Source organism: Arvicola amphibius, chromosome 2 (assembly GCF_903992535.2).
Source record: "Arvicola amphibius chromosome 2, mArvAmp1.2, whole genome shotgun sequence".
NCBI lineage: Eukaryota > Metazoa > Chordata > Mammalia > Rodentia > Cricetidae > Arvicola > Arvicola amphibius.
Genome location: NC_052048.2, coordinates 182,261,050 through 182,275,024, shown reverse-complemented (window position 1 = coordinate 182,275,024; position 13,975 = coordinate 182,261,050). Strand labels below are relative to the sequence as shown.

The window sequence follows — 13,975 nt, the reverse complement described above, 5'->3', positions numbered from 1 at the left end:
GGGCACCCACATTTGTAAAAGAAATGTTACTAAAGATGAAATCACACATCAAAATTCACACATTAACAGAGGGATGTGAATATCCACTCTCACCAATGGGCAGGTCATCCATACAAAAACGATAGAGAAATAATGGAGTTAATGCACATTATGGGCTTAACAGACATCTACAAAACATTTAACCTAAATGCAAAAGAATACATCTTCTTATCAGCACCTCACAGAACATTCTCCAAAACTGACCATATAATTGGTCACAAAAGCAAGTCTCAGCAGATACAGGAAAACTGAAATAACCACCTGTACCCTATCAGACCACCACATATTAAAGCTGGCTTTCAACAACAACAGAAACAATAGAATGCCTGCAAACTCATGGAAACTGAACTTCTCTCTACTTAATGACTACTGGGTCAATGCAGAAATAAAAAAGAAATTAAAGCCTTCCTATAATTCAATGAAGATAAAATGCAAAACATATGCAAACTTATGGAACACAATGAAAGCAGTGCTAAATGATTCCACTAAAATCAGGAACAAGACAAGTCCACTCTTTCCATATCTATTCAATATAGTAGTTGAAGTTCTAGCTAGAACAATAAGACAACTTAAGGCGATCAAGGAAATATAAATTAGAAAGGTAAGAAGTTAAAGTATTATTATATTCAGATGACATAATAGCATACATAAGAGACCCCCCAAAAAAATCTACTAGGGAACTACTACAGTTGATAAAAAAAAAAAACCTTCGTTGATATGGCTGGATACAAAACTAACTCAAAAAAATCAGCAGTCCTCCTATATACAAACAACAAATGGGCTGAGAAGGAAATCAGGAAAAACACCCTTCACAATAGCCACAAATAATATAAAATATCTTGGTGTAACTCTAACCAAGCAAATGAAAGAGTTGTATGACAATAACTTCAAGTCATTAAAGAAAGAAATTGAAGAAGGTATCAGAAGATGGAAATTTCCCAAGCTCATGAAACAGTAGGATTAACGTAGCAAAAATGATCATCTTACCAAAAGCAATCTATAGAGTCAATACAATCTCCATCAAAATTTCAACACAATTCTTTATAGTCCTTGAAAGAACAATACTCAATTTCACGTGGAAAAACAAACAAACAAAAAAGCCAGGATAGCTAAAACAAAAGAACTTTAGAAGATATCACTATCCCTTATTCCAAGCTGTACTACAGAGTTATTGTAATAAAAACTATGTGGTATTGGCATTAAAAATAGATAGATTAATCAATGGAATCTAATCAAAGACCCAGACATAGATCCACACACCTATGGACAAAATCATTTTGATAAAGAAGCCAGAAATATACAATGGAAAAAAGAAAGCATCTTCAACAAATGGTTCTTGTCTAACTGGATAACTGCTTGTAGAAGAATGCAAATAGATCCATTTCTATCACCCTGCATGAAACTCAAGTCCAAGAGGATAAAAGACTTCAACATAAAACCAGATACGTTAAACCTGATAGAATAAATGGGACCTCATGAAACTGAAAACTTCTATAAGGCAAAGGACACCATCAATAGAACAAAAAGGCAGCCTACAGAGTGGGAAAAGATTTTCACCAACTCCACATCTGACAGAGGACTAATATCCAAAATATATAAAGAACTCAAGAAACTAGACATGAATAAACCAAATAATTCAATTAAAAAATGGTTACAGCTCAGGAGTAGTGGTGGTGGTGCACGCCTTTAAAACTAGCACTCAGGAAAAAGAGACAGGTAGACTTCTGTGAGCTCGAGGCCAGCCTGGTCTACAGAACTAGTTCTAGGACAGCCAGGGCTACACAGAAAAACCCAAAGAATGTTCATTTGAGAGACCCAGGCCCTGATCTGTAGCCCCAACACAGACCATTAACGGTTAGGATGCATGTCTTGGCCCAGGGAAAGAAACAACCTGAAAAGGAGTCAGGAGTCTCGGGAGTTGACACTTTGTCCCCAAACCTGGAGCAGGAGAAAAGTCCCCAAAACCCTGAAACTAGGAACAAAAGAATGCCTCAAGTTCCTACATTCAGGGCATGCCAAAGATATTTATTTGCCTTGGCCCCAAAATTAGGGTTAAAAAGGTAGAAAGAACTAGAAAAAGAAACACAGTTTGACCCCAGAAATGGAGCCAATCCCGGAGCAGGAAAAATGGACCAATCAGAGCTTCAAACAGTGCCTAGCAGTTGGGAATTCCCCTCAGACCTAGAAAGCCCCTTACCTCATTGGAAAGCAGCCAATCCTAAACCTGAAAGCCTGGAATTTCCCTTCATGCCACTAGGGGGTCCGCCAATCACAAGTCTTAAAGCTTGGAATTCCCTCCCCCAGCCTCTGTCCCTATATAAACCCCTGGGTTGTTCACGGTTGCTGCTGCTGCTCTTGCTGCCATTGCTGCTTTGGACAGAGGGAGGGACCCAGTTAACTCATGAATAAACCTTTTTTTATTCATCAAAGTCAGTCTCATGGTGGTGATTCGGGTGCCGGAATTCAGTAGTAACACAATTTACACAACTGTGCTCAACTATGTTCATAACAGTATTATTCATAATAACCAGAAACTGGAAACAATCTAGATGTCACTCAACCAAAGAATGGATAAAGAAAATGTATTACATTTACACAATGGAGTATTATTACTCAGCTGTTTAAAAAATGACATTATGAAATTTACTGCCAAATGGATGGAACTAGAAAAAAAAATCATGCTGAGTGAGGTAATCCAGACCCAGAAAGACAAACATGGTATGTACTCACACATAAGGAGATACAAGCTCTAAGTAAAAGATAATCATGCTACAATCCATGGACCCAGGCAGGCTAAGTAACAAGAAGGGCTCAAGGGGTTGCATGGATCTCCCTGGGAATGGGAAATAGATTTTTTTTTGGGTGGACTGAGGATGGGTGGAGATGGGAACAGCAGGGATGGGGGGAATGGAGGGAGAGAGTACTGAGAGAGAGAATTGCAATGGGGGAGCATTTGGGGGGCGAGGTAGAAACCTATTATAATGGAAACTCTCTAGAATCTATGAGGGTGACCCTAGTAAGGACTCCTAGTAAAGGGAGATACAGGGCCTGAACTGGCCATCTCCTGTAACCAGGCGAGGCCTCCAGAAGTGGACTGGGACACCCACCCAGCCACAAAACCTTCGCCCTACAATCTGTCCTGCCTGCAAGGGTACAGGTGGAGCAGAACTTGTGGGAGTGGCCAGCCAATGATTGGTCTACCTTGAGACCCATGCCAGGAGGGAGGATCCATCACTGACACAGCCTGAATGGCCCAGAGACCTAAGAAGAAAGTCAATGAAATGATTCCTGATGGTATTCTGCTATACTTGTAGAATGGTTCCTAGCCCAACTGTCATCAGAGAGGCTTCATCCAGCAATTGATGGTAGCGGATGCAGAGACCCAAAGCCAAATATTAGGTGGAGCTCAGGGAATTGCAAGGAAGACAGGGGAGGAAGGATTGTAGGAGCCAGATGGGTCAAGGATACCACAAGATCATGGCCCACAGAATTAACTAACCAGGGTTCTTAGAGAGTCACAAACTGGAAAGACAATCAAGAAGCCTGTATGGGTCTGACCTAGATCCTCTGTGTATATATTATGGTTGTGAAGCTTGGTGTTCCTGTGAGACTCCTAACAGTGGGAGTGGGGAGTTGTAGAATATTAGCTGAAGATATGCTACATTCTTTTATGCTATGGAATATTTATTTAATGATGCAAAGATGTGTTGCATTCTTTTATGTTGCATTTGTTTAACTCTGTGAAGCTATGATTCTTTGCCTGTCTAAAACAGCTGATGGATCTAATAAAGAGCTGAATGGCCAGTAGCTAAGCAGGAGAAAGGATAGGAGAGCTGGCATGCAGGGAGAAGAAATAGGAGGAGGAATCTGGGAAGAGAAGATTGAGGATTGAGAAAAGGAGGAGAGGAGGGACTCCAAGGGCTAGCTACGCAGCAAGTCATGGAGTAGGATGTAAAGAAAGATATATAGAACTGAGAAAGATAAAAGCCAGAATCAAAAGGTAGACAGGAGAATTTAAGTTAAGAAAAGTTGGCCAAAACTAAGCCAAGCTAAGGCCGGGCATTTATAAGAAATAATAAGTTTCCATGTGTATTTATTCAGTTGCTGGATAGCAGGCCCCCAAAGAACAAAAAGAGTAAAAACAAACAAAAAAAAAAACAAAACAGAAAACCAACAACTATGGAGGCTGTCCCTGACTCTTTTGCCTGCACTTGGGACCCATTTTCTCTTACTGGGTTGCCTTATCCAGCTTTGATATGAAGTTTGTGTCTAGTTTTATTGCAACTTCTTATTCCATGTTCAGTTGATACCCACTGCTCTTTTCTGAAGGAAAACGGAGGAGAATTGAATTTGGGAGAGAGGGGAAGTAGGAAGAGGGATTGGGAGATAAGGAGGGAAGGGAACTGAGGTCAGGAGGTAACATATGAGAGAAGAATATAAGTATATAGATAACAATTAAATAAATAAATTTATGATTGTAACATTATGAAAACAGTGAAAAAGAAGGCTTTCTGAAATCTTTTCTGGACTTATTTCTAATTTTTTAAAAAATACATGGTAATTTAGGGAAACAATAGTATGTAATGGAATTTGGGGGTTTGCCTTATGCAAAAGAATACTAGATTTGGGTGAATAAATAGATCCACTTACCAGTACAATAGTTTAAGAAGGATGTACAGTATTTGGAGAGCAGAATAAGATTGCTGAAGACAAGAAACTCTGGCTACATGCACAGAGATTTTTTTTTCCAGATTCAAACAGCCCTAAGCCCTGAAAAGGTATAGAATACAAAGACATTTGTTATGAAAACACAGGTTCAAATACTATTGTAAAGAAAACAGATGAAGTGGAAGGTAAATAATGGCAAGAAAATGATAAAGGAAATAAGGCAATTCATGATGAAAAAGAAGTGTGTGTGTGTGTGTGTGTGTGTGTGTGTGTGTCTGTGTGTGTGCTTGCGTATGTATGTATGTGCACGCGCACGCGTGTGCATTCATGCACGAAATTCCAGAGAATTGTCACACTGTGATGGTCCCAAATGGAGGTAAGCGTAAGTCCATGTAAAACTCCTTTGCAAATATGGTTTTGCACCTTCTGATGGTTAATCTAAATTGTCAACTTGATATGCTCTAGAGTCTCTGGAGAGAAGGAATTTTGGGCATGCCCACAAAGAATTACTTTGGTGAGATTAGTTGAAGTGGGAAGAGCTGTCCACTGTGGGTGGGACCAGGGGTATCAGGCCATTTAAAACAGAGAAAGTGAGCTGAGCTGGAGTGCTGGCTGTTCTTGGTCCTGACTATGGATGTCAGGTGACCATGGCCCTCCGGCTCCCGCCACTGTGAGTTTTCTTGCCATGATGGACCTGTAACCTTGGACCGTGAGCCAACAGAACCTTCCCTCCCTTAAATTGCTTCTGCTGGGGTATTTTTTTTTTAAATCACAGAAACTAAAAAGTAACTAAGGCACACTTTAATCCAAAGTCAACGCTGGTCCTTCCATATACTCAAGCAAAAGATTTTGAGGCGGATCAGCCTGGGGAAGCTGGGAGCGATGAGGTTAAATGTGTTGGGAGGCCCTGCTGGTCAGAGGTTGCCACTTTCTCCAGGCCTGGCAACATGGAGGACTCCTTCCCCAGCGAGGCTTCCTGCTATCTACCTGCCCTTATTTGGAGGATGTCTCTAGGCCCAGATGCGTGACTTATCTCAAGCATGACCCTTGGCACAATTTCCTGCAAGCACGCTTCCCCTGTGGGCCACATGGTAATTAAGTAACTTGCTCTAACTCTTTTCATGGGGCTGTGCTGCCACTAACCCAGCTTTATGATAGGAGCGTGCTATGTAAAATGCAAATTGGGGTTTGTCCCCAGGCTTCCCAATTCCATATATTTCCTATATTTTGAAATAAAGTTAAGTTGCCTCAGTGAAGTCATATCCCAGAGGGCTATCTCCGTCATATCCTCAAACATTTGAACGCTGTTCCCTGCTTCTGCTCCCTCCACCCTCGTGGACCAGTGGCCAACCATCCAGAGGAAGAAGGAGAACCACATAAAGGGGGTGGTGTGTGTGCATAGTTCCATCTCCTCGGGAGGCTGAGGCTGAAGGGCCACTTGAGGCGATGAATTCAAGACCATCCTGAGCAACATAGCAAAACCCTATCTCAAAACAAATGAAACTAAGCTGGAGCTACACTGTGCAATCCGATACTCTTTCTAAAACGCAGACTGAATGATTCAAGGAGGAAATTTTATTGCTTGTAGCAATAAAACAGTTACAATAGTACCACAGGAGGCCCTGAACAATGGTAACTCCTGCCACCGACGCCAGGGGTGTCTGTCCTGCTGCCAGCCTCTTGGTTCCTGCATGATTTTTAAAGTCTGGTTCTCCATTTCCCAGACAATGTTTTTTTTTTCCATCTAGTATCTTTCTAATACATTTATTTTCTACTTGTGTTTATCAAGGTCTTTATTGTTCTTGGTGCTGATTAATATGGTGGACAGGAAGGCAAGTGGGCAACTGTGATGAGACCTAATCTCTTAGAAACAACCAATACTAAGGATGTGCAAAGAAGCTCATGAAGCCCCACTAGTTTGTAAGCTAATTAAAAAGAATATAGTTTTAAAGGAACTGGTCCCAGCACTTAGGAGGCAGAGGCAGGTGGATCTCCAAGGAGGCCAGCCTGGTCCACTGAGTGAATTCCAGGATAGCCAGGGCTACTCATAAAAACCCTGTCTCGGGCTGGAGAGATGGCTCAGCGATTAAGAGCACTGCCTGCTCTTCCAAAGGTCCTGAGCTCAATTCCCAGCAACCACATGGTGGCTCACAACCATCTGTCATGAGATCTGGTGCCCTCTTCTGGCCGGCAGACATACATGCAGACAGAATACTGAGAATACTGTAGACATAATAAATAAATTTAAAACAAAAACAAAAAAAATTTTAAAAACCCTGTCTCAAACAAATAAACAAATAAATAAATATTTTTAGAAAGCGCATGAACAGAAGTATCCCACATCAGTGAACAATGCTGCTTCCAGAAGATGTGGGTAAATGACAATCTCATTGACAGGTCCAGGTTACCTCTCTACGGTTTGTTGGTCAGGGAAGCCCCAATATAGGCTATTGCTATTGCTCCTGGTGTCCGTCATAAATAGATGGTGAAACACTATTTTCTGAAGATGGCACACAGTGGTTTCAGGACACATAAAATCAGTCGGAACTAACCAGAAAACCGATGTCTTCGTAGCTTTGGAAGGTGCTATGCAGGGTTCAGGGGGAGAAAATACATCAATGGTCTTATCAAGCCCCGGCCCCTGCCGGCTACAATGCTGACCTGACAGGCACGATGTGCAACGCTGTTTATGGGAGTAACCAAACTGCTCTCTGGACTGGATCTGAGGTTTGCTCCGCAGACAGGAATTCATGCCTGGTCCTGTAACCATGGTTAAAATTATCAGCTAGGGAAACCATAATCCCCAGGTTGAACCTTTTGATGTTCTTTTTCTAAACTGTCATTTGTCAAACTGCCTTCTAAATATTTATGTTTATATCTGCAGATCTGTGCTGCTACCAACAAGAGAAGCATATATATATATATATATATATATATATATATGCATGCATATGCATATGCATATATATTATATATTTGGATTTTCAAGACAGGGTTTCTCTGTGTAACAGTCCTAGGTGTCTTGGAACTAGTTCTTGTAGACCAGGCTGGCCTCGAACTCACAGAGATCCGCCTGCCTCTGCCTCCCGAGTGCTGGGATTAAAGGTGTGTGCCACCACCACCCAGAAGAAGCTTCTTATTGTAGTGGACAATGCAGAGATTCATTTCTGTTTAAAGTACTACAAATAAGTGACTGCAGTTGCTCAACCAAAGATGCAACATCTATAGCAGACCACCCCAGAGTCTCTGGGACCATTGGGATGGGGGACAGAAGAATGTAAGAGCCAGAGGATGAGAGGAGTGCCGAGAAAAGCTGTCCTCTGGACATGACATGGCCATTGTACGTAGGGACTCCCAGCAGCTTGGATCACTTACCCAAGACCTGTACAAGACCATGCTAGCTAAAAATTACAGCACAATGCTAGGTGTGGTGGTACAGATACCTTTAATCCCATACTTGGGCAGCAGATGCAGGAGAATCTGTGTGTTTGAGGCCAACCTAGCATATGTAACACTTTCTAGGTCAAGCCAGTGAAGGTTGCATCATGAGAGTCTGCTTTTTAAAAAATCAAAGTCAACCAAAGCAGAAATTCCAGCATAGAGGAGAGGTTCCTAAGGCCTCACTCTACTGGCAGTTTGATGGCTGCTGGGAGAGAATTACTTTTCTTTAGGGGTGTGGCTGCGGGTTGGTTCCCCAGTATCCAGTAGATACCCCCATCCCATGCATATGTTGGATTCAGTGGGCTAAAAATAAATGAATGGATGATGGATGGATGGATAAATAGATAGGTAGACAGACAGACAGACAGACAGATAGATGATAGATAGATAGATAGATAGATAGATAGATAGATAGATAGATAGATAGATAGATGAACAGATGGACAGATGGATAGGCAGGCAGGAAGACAGACTGACAGATAGATAGATATTATAAAAAGAAGACATGAAGTTGGGAGGGAGCTGATAGGGGTTCTGGGAAGTTGGGGGGAGTGTGAATTGGCTAGATCAAGATATATTGTATACATGTGAATTTTTTTCAAATAATAAAAAAAGAAAGAGGCACAGGGCAAAGATCCTCAGAACTGGGGCCTTAAGTAGTAGCATGACCTTTCATGGAAGGCTATAGACTTAACTTTTCAGGGAAATCCAGAGAATTGAAAAAGCAAGTTAAAGTTAAGTACAGGCCAGGTGTGATGGGTTAAACCTTTAGTCCCAGCACTCAGGGGAGGCACAGGCAGGAGGAGCTCTATAAGCTCCAAGGTCGTCTGGTCTACTTACCTAGAAAGAGCTACACAATGAGCCACTACACAGTGAGAGACCCTGCCGTACCCCCGCATGCACATATGCTCCAATGTGTGAGAAGAATGAGGCAGACAGACTTGATCCCCATAGGCTGAACTCCAGCCTTTCCACAGAATGAAGGTTGAATGCATTTGGAGGGGCTGGGGAACAAATATATATATGTATATATACATATATATACATACATACATATATACATACATATATACATACATATATACATATATATACATACACACACATACATATATATATATATATATATATATATATATATATATATATATATATATATATATATATATATATATATATGCGCACCCATACCTGGGTAGCTACCAGAAAGTTACAACTATTTTTTTTTTTTTGCCATTTGACTGGGGAAAGAGTGGGTTGTTTTCCTTTCCCAAGCATGTTGTTTCTGCAAGTGAAGCAGAGCAGTCAGGCTGGGGCTAAGCCATTCTTTATGACTAGCGGCTACTGCCCCCTACAGCCTGACTTAATTCCTCATGACCCGAGGCCATGACCCAACGAAGTGTTCCACATGCTCCCCCATGTCTTGCTTGCATAAAATCAGAACAGATCCTCAGGAGAATTATGCCACCAAGACAAGGAACTGTTCTCATGTTTGGACTATGGTCACATGGACATCAAACTGTACTAGTGTCAGTGGGGACTTACAGTTCAGTGACAACCGTGCTGTATTCTCTTTGGCAAGTAGGTAGCCTTTTGAGGTCTAATTAGTTTTAACACTTCTTTGCTCAGCATTATAAAATGGGAGCACATGGGGCTGGAGAGATGGCTCAGAGGTTAAGAGCATTGCCTGCTCTTCCAAAGGTCCTGAGTTCAATTCCCAGCAACCACATGGTGGCTCACAGCCATCTTTAATGGGGTCTGGTGCTCTCTTCTGGACTGCAGACATACACACAGACAGAATACTGTATACATAATAAATAAATAAATATAAAAAAATAAAATGGGAGCACAAAATCCAAAGAGGGTGCTTGGGAGTGGTGGTCAACTGATGTGCTCTTGCTTTCACCATATTTCCAAGACCCAGATACTCTTCCTTTTGAGGACACCATGCCACACAAGCCCCTACAGTTCATGTGGCATGGTGCCCTCAAAAGGAAGAATGTAGGTACCGCATACGGAAGGATGCCATTCTTTCTTTACTGTGTATGGACTATGAGCTATGCATTTCACGACTTTATGAGGCTGGCTGATTCTGAATGGCATGGTACATAAACCATAGGGCACATGGGATTATCAGTCTGCTACAATCTCTGCAATAGGTTCTCCTCAAAGCACATTTGTATTGGGTAACTGTGTGACTGACACAGTAGTCGAACCACTGAAAAGCAACTGTGGCAGTTTGAATGCAGATGGCCACCATAAGCTCATAGAATGTGGGAGATTTCCTGTCCCAGTAGCTGCTTCCAAATTACCACACTGAGGCTTATAATACTTATAAATGCTCAGGTTTGTTACCAGCTAACTCTTACATTTAAATTAACCCACATTTCTACTTACGTTTCCATGTGACTCATGGCTTGTTACCTCATGGTCTACACGTCCTGCAACTGGCCGTCGTCCCCAGTGACTGGCCTGACTCCACCCTTCTCTCCCAGCATTCTCCCTGTGTCAGGCTGTCTTGTCGAATCTCTTTCAGTCAATCAGCTTTATTATTAACAATGAGTGTAATCCACAGTGTTAGAGCATGACACTATTGGGAAGTGTGGTTTCACTGAAGTAGGTATGGTTTTGTTGGAGGATGTGTATCACTGTGAGGACAGGCTTTGGGGTTCTCTCTGTGGTGTAGCGTGTGATCTTACCTTTTCTACTCATCTTTTCCTCTAATAGGTGTGGTTGGGGCTGTCTGAGATTCTGTTGAATAGTCTTCTAGGTGCCAGTGAATCCAAAGCTCAGATGGTTGTTCCTCGTGGTACAGTCAGTGTCACAGTTCTAGTTACCCTGTTGGTTACTCCTGTTCCTGGAGGTCGCTCAGTGCTCCTGTGCTTTGCTCTGCTCCCTTGGAGTTTGCTGTCTCAGGCTGAAAGACCCCCATTCAATAATAGCAGCAGTAACGCCATTTTGCAAGGCATGAAATTTTACCAGCACAAAGGACAGGGAAGATTAGTTAAAGTTCAGTTCAGAGAAACAAGGGCAATGAGGGGCCAAGCAGGATATCTGTGGTCAGACACCCGGCCATGAGCAAGGGAGCAGAAACAGCTTGTACCCTAGATAAACGAAGTTAACTTACATATCTGATTTCTTGGAAACCCCCTGAAAAGTACCCAGCTGTCCCTATTTTTAACCCGAGCCTTATTTAAATTGTCCAATCAGAACCCTGTAACTACGCTTCTCGCTTCTGTACCCGCGCTTTTGCTCCCCGACCCTATAAAAACCCACTGCTCCAGCCTAAAGGCGCGCCAGTCCTCCGAGAGACTAGGTCGCCCCAGGTACCTGTGTATCAGAATAAAGCCTCTTGCTGTTTGCATCCGAAGAGTGTTCTCGCTGTTCCTTGGGGGGGGGGGTCTCCCTAGATTGAAAGATAGCCCACCCGTGGGGTCTTTCATTTGGGGGCCCGTCCGGGATTTGGAGACCCCTGCCCAGGGAGCACCGACTCACCACCGGGAGGTAAGCTGGCCAGCGATCGCTTTGTGTGACTGTCTGTACTATGTTTTTATGTTTGCGCCTGCGTCCGAACTAGTTAGCTAACTAGATCTGTATCTGGCGGACCCGCGGAGGAACTGACGAGTTCGTACTCCCGACCGCAGCCCTGGGAGACGTCCCGGGGGCATCTGGGGTCCAATTCGGGACCCGTCTGTTTTCTGTGAACCCTACCCGGATCGGACTGTTTGGAGCTCCTCCGCAGTCAGAAGGGTATGTGGTTCTTCTGGGAGTAGAGAGATCCGGACTCTCGCTATCTCCAACTCAGACTTTGCTTTCGGTTTTACGCCGAAGCCGCGCTGCGCGATTTTGGTGTTTTGTCATTGGTCTTTTTGTTCCTTTGTCTGGTATTGTCTGTGTCTGTGTTTGAAAATATGGGACAGTCCTTAACTACCCCTTTGAGTCTGACTTTACAGCACTGGAGGGACGTCCAGGACTTTGCGAACAACCAGTCCGTGGAAGTCCGGAAGAGGCGTTGGGTTACTTTCTGTTCATCTGAATGGCCCACATTTAATGTGGGCTGGCCAAGGGATGGTACATTCGACCTTAATATTATCTCGCAGGTCAAAAGCCAAAATGATGGACCCCGGCCCTCATGGGCACCCAGACCAGGTGGCCTATATCGTGACCTGGGAGGCAATGGCTTACGATCCACCACCCTGGGCTAAGCCTTTTGTCCCTCCCAAACCCCTACTTCCTCCATCTGCTCCCACCTTACCCCCTCCAGTCTCCTCCTCTCCAGCAGGACCCCCAATCCGCTCGTCTCTATATCCAACCCTTACTGACCCTTCAAAAACCAAACCTCCCCCTCCGCAGGTTCTGCCCGCGGGGGATGACCTATTGGTAGACCTCCTCACGGAGGACCCCCCTCCCTACCGAGAACAGGCCCTCCCGCCTCAGGTGGCCGACTCGACCGATGAAAACGAGGGGCCTGCCGCGCCATCTCCCGCTGCCCCGTCCCCCATGGCAGCCCGCTTAAGGGGACGGCGAGACCAGCAGCTGGCCGCGGATTCTACTTCCTCTCAGGCATTCCCTCTCCGGACCGGAGGAAATGGCCAACTACAATACTGGCCGTTCTCCTCCTCCGACCTATATAACTGGAAAAATAACAATCCCTCTTTTTCTGAAGACCCAGTTAGGCTGACTGCTCTAATTGAGTCGGTCCTGATTACTCATCAGCCCACCTGGGATGATTGCCAACAATTACTGCAGACTTTGCTGACTTCGGAGGAGAAGCAGAGAGTCCTCCTGGAGGCTCGAAAGGCGGTTCGGGGAGCAGACGGACGTCCCACCCAGCTGCCTAATGAGATAGACGCCGCCTTTCCCCTCGAACGTCCCAATTGGGACTTCACCACACAGGAAGGTAGGAATCACCTAATCCTCTATCGCCAGTTGCTCATAGCGGGTCTCCATGGGGCGGGCCGACGCCCCACCAATTTGGCGAAAGTTAAACAGGTACTGCAGGGACCGGGAGAAACTCCCTCAGCGTTCTTAGAGCAGCTCAAAGAAGCCTATCGTAGATACACCCCGTATGACCCAGAAGATCCAGGGCAAGAAACTAGCGTAGCTATGTCTTTCATTTGGCAATCTGCTCCAGATATCAAACGCAGACTCGAGCGCCTAGAAAACTTAAGGGAGAGTTCGCTCAGGGACCTACTAAAGGAGGCAGAAAGAATCTTTAATAAACGAGAGACTCCAGAAGAGAGGGAGGATCGTCTTAGAAAGGAGGCAGAGGAAAGAGAGGACCGTCGCAGAACGGAAGCTGAGGAAAAGGAAAAAGAAAGGGACCGTAAGAGACATAAGGAGATGAGCAAACTCTTGGCCACCGTAGTTTCCAGTCAAAGACAGGGTAGACAGGAGGGAGACCGAAGGGGACCCCTCGGCAGCTGAGGGAATTCCTGGGGACAGCAGGGTTCTGTCGCCTACGGATTCCAGGGTTTGCTGAGATAGCAGCCCCTTTATACCCACTTACCAAAACAGGGACTCTGTTCAGTTGGGGCGAGGACCAGCAAAAGGCATACCAGGAAATAAAGCGGGCCTTGCTCACAGCTCCCGCATTGGGACTCCCAGACCTGACTAAGCCATTTGAACTGTTTGTGGACGAAAAACAGGGTTATGCTAAAGGGGTCCTAACTCAAAAACTGGGCCCCTGGAGGCGTCCTATAGCTTACCTCTCAAAGAAGCTCGATCCAGTAGCTTCAGGGTGGCCGCCCTGCTTGCGAATGGTAGCGGCGATTGCAGTCCTCACCAAGGACGCGGGAAAAATTAACTCTGGGCCAGCCATTGACCA

At 44.4% G+C, this 13,975-nt stretch overlaps 1 protein-coding gene across 1 annotated transcript; it reads left to right on the top strand.

The window, feature by feature from the left end:
- Positions 1-11,460: 11,460 nt before the first annotated feature.
- LOC119808022 lies at positions 11,461-13,584 on the top strand. Its single transcript, XM_038320312.2, is given in 2 exon segments — positions 11,461-12,257; positions 12,259-13,584. Coding segments are annotated over 2 exon segments (1,515 nt in total). The 5' UTR covers positions 11,461-12,059; the 3' UTR covers positions 13,576-13,584.
- The last annotated feature ends 391 nt before the right edge of the window (positions 13,585-13,975 follow it).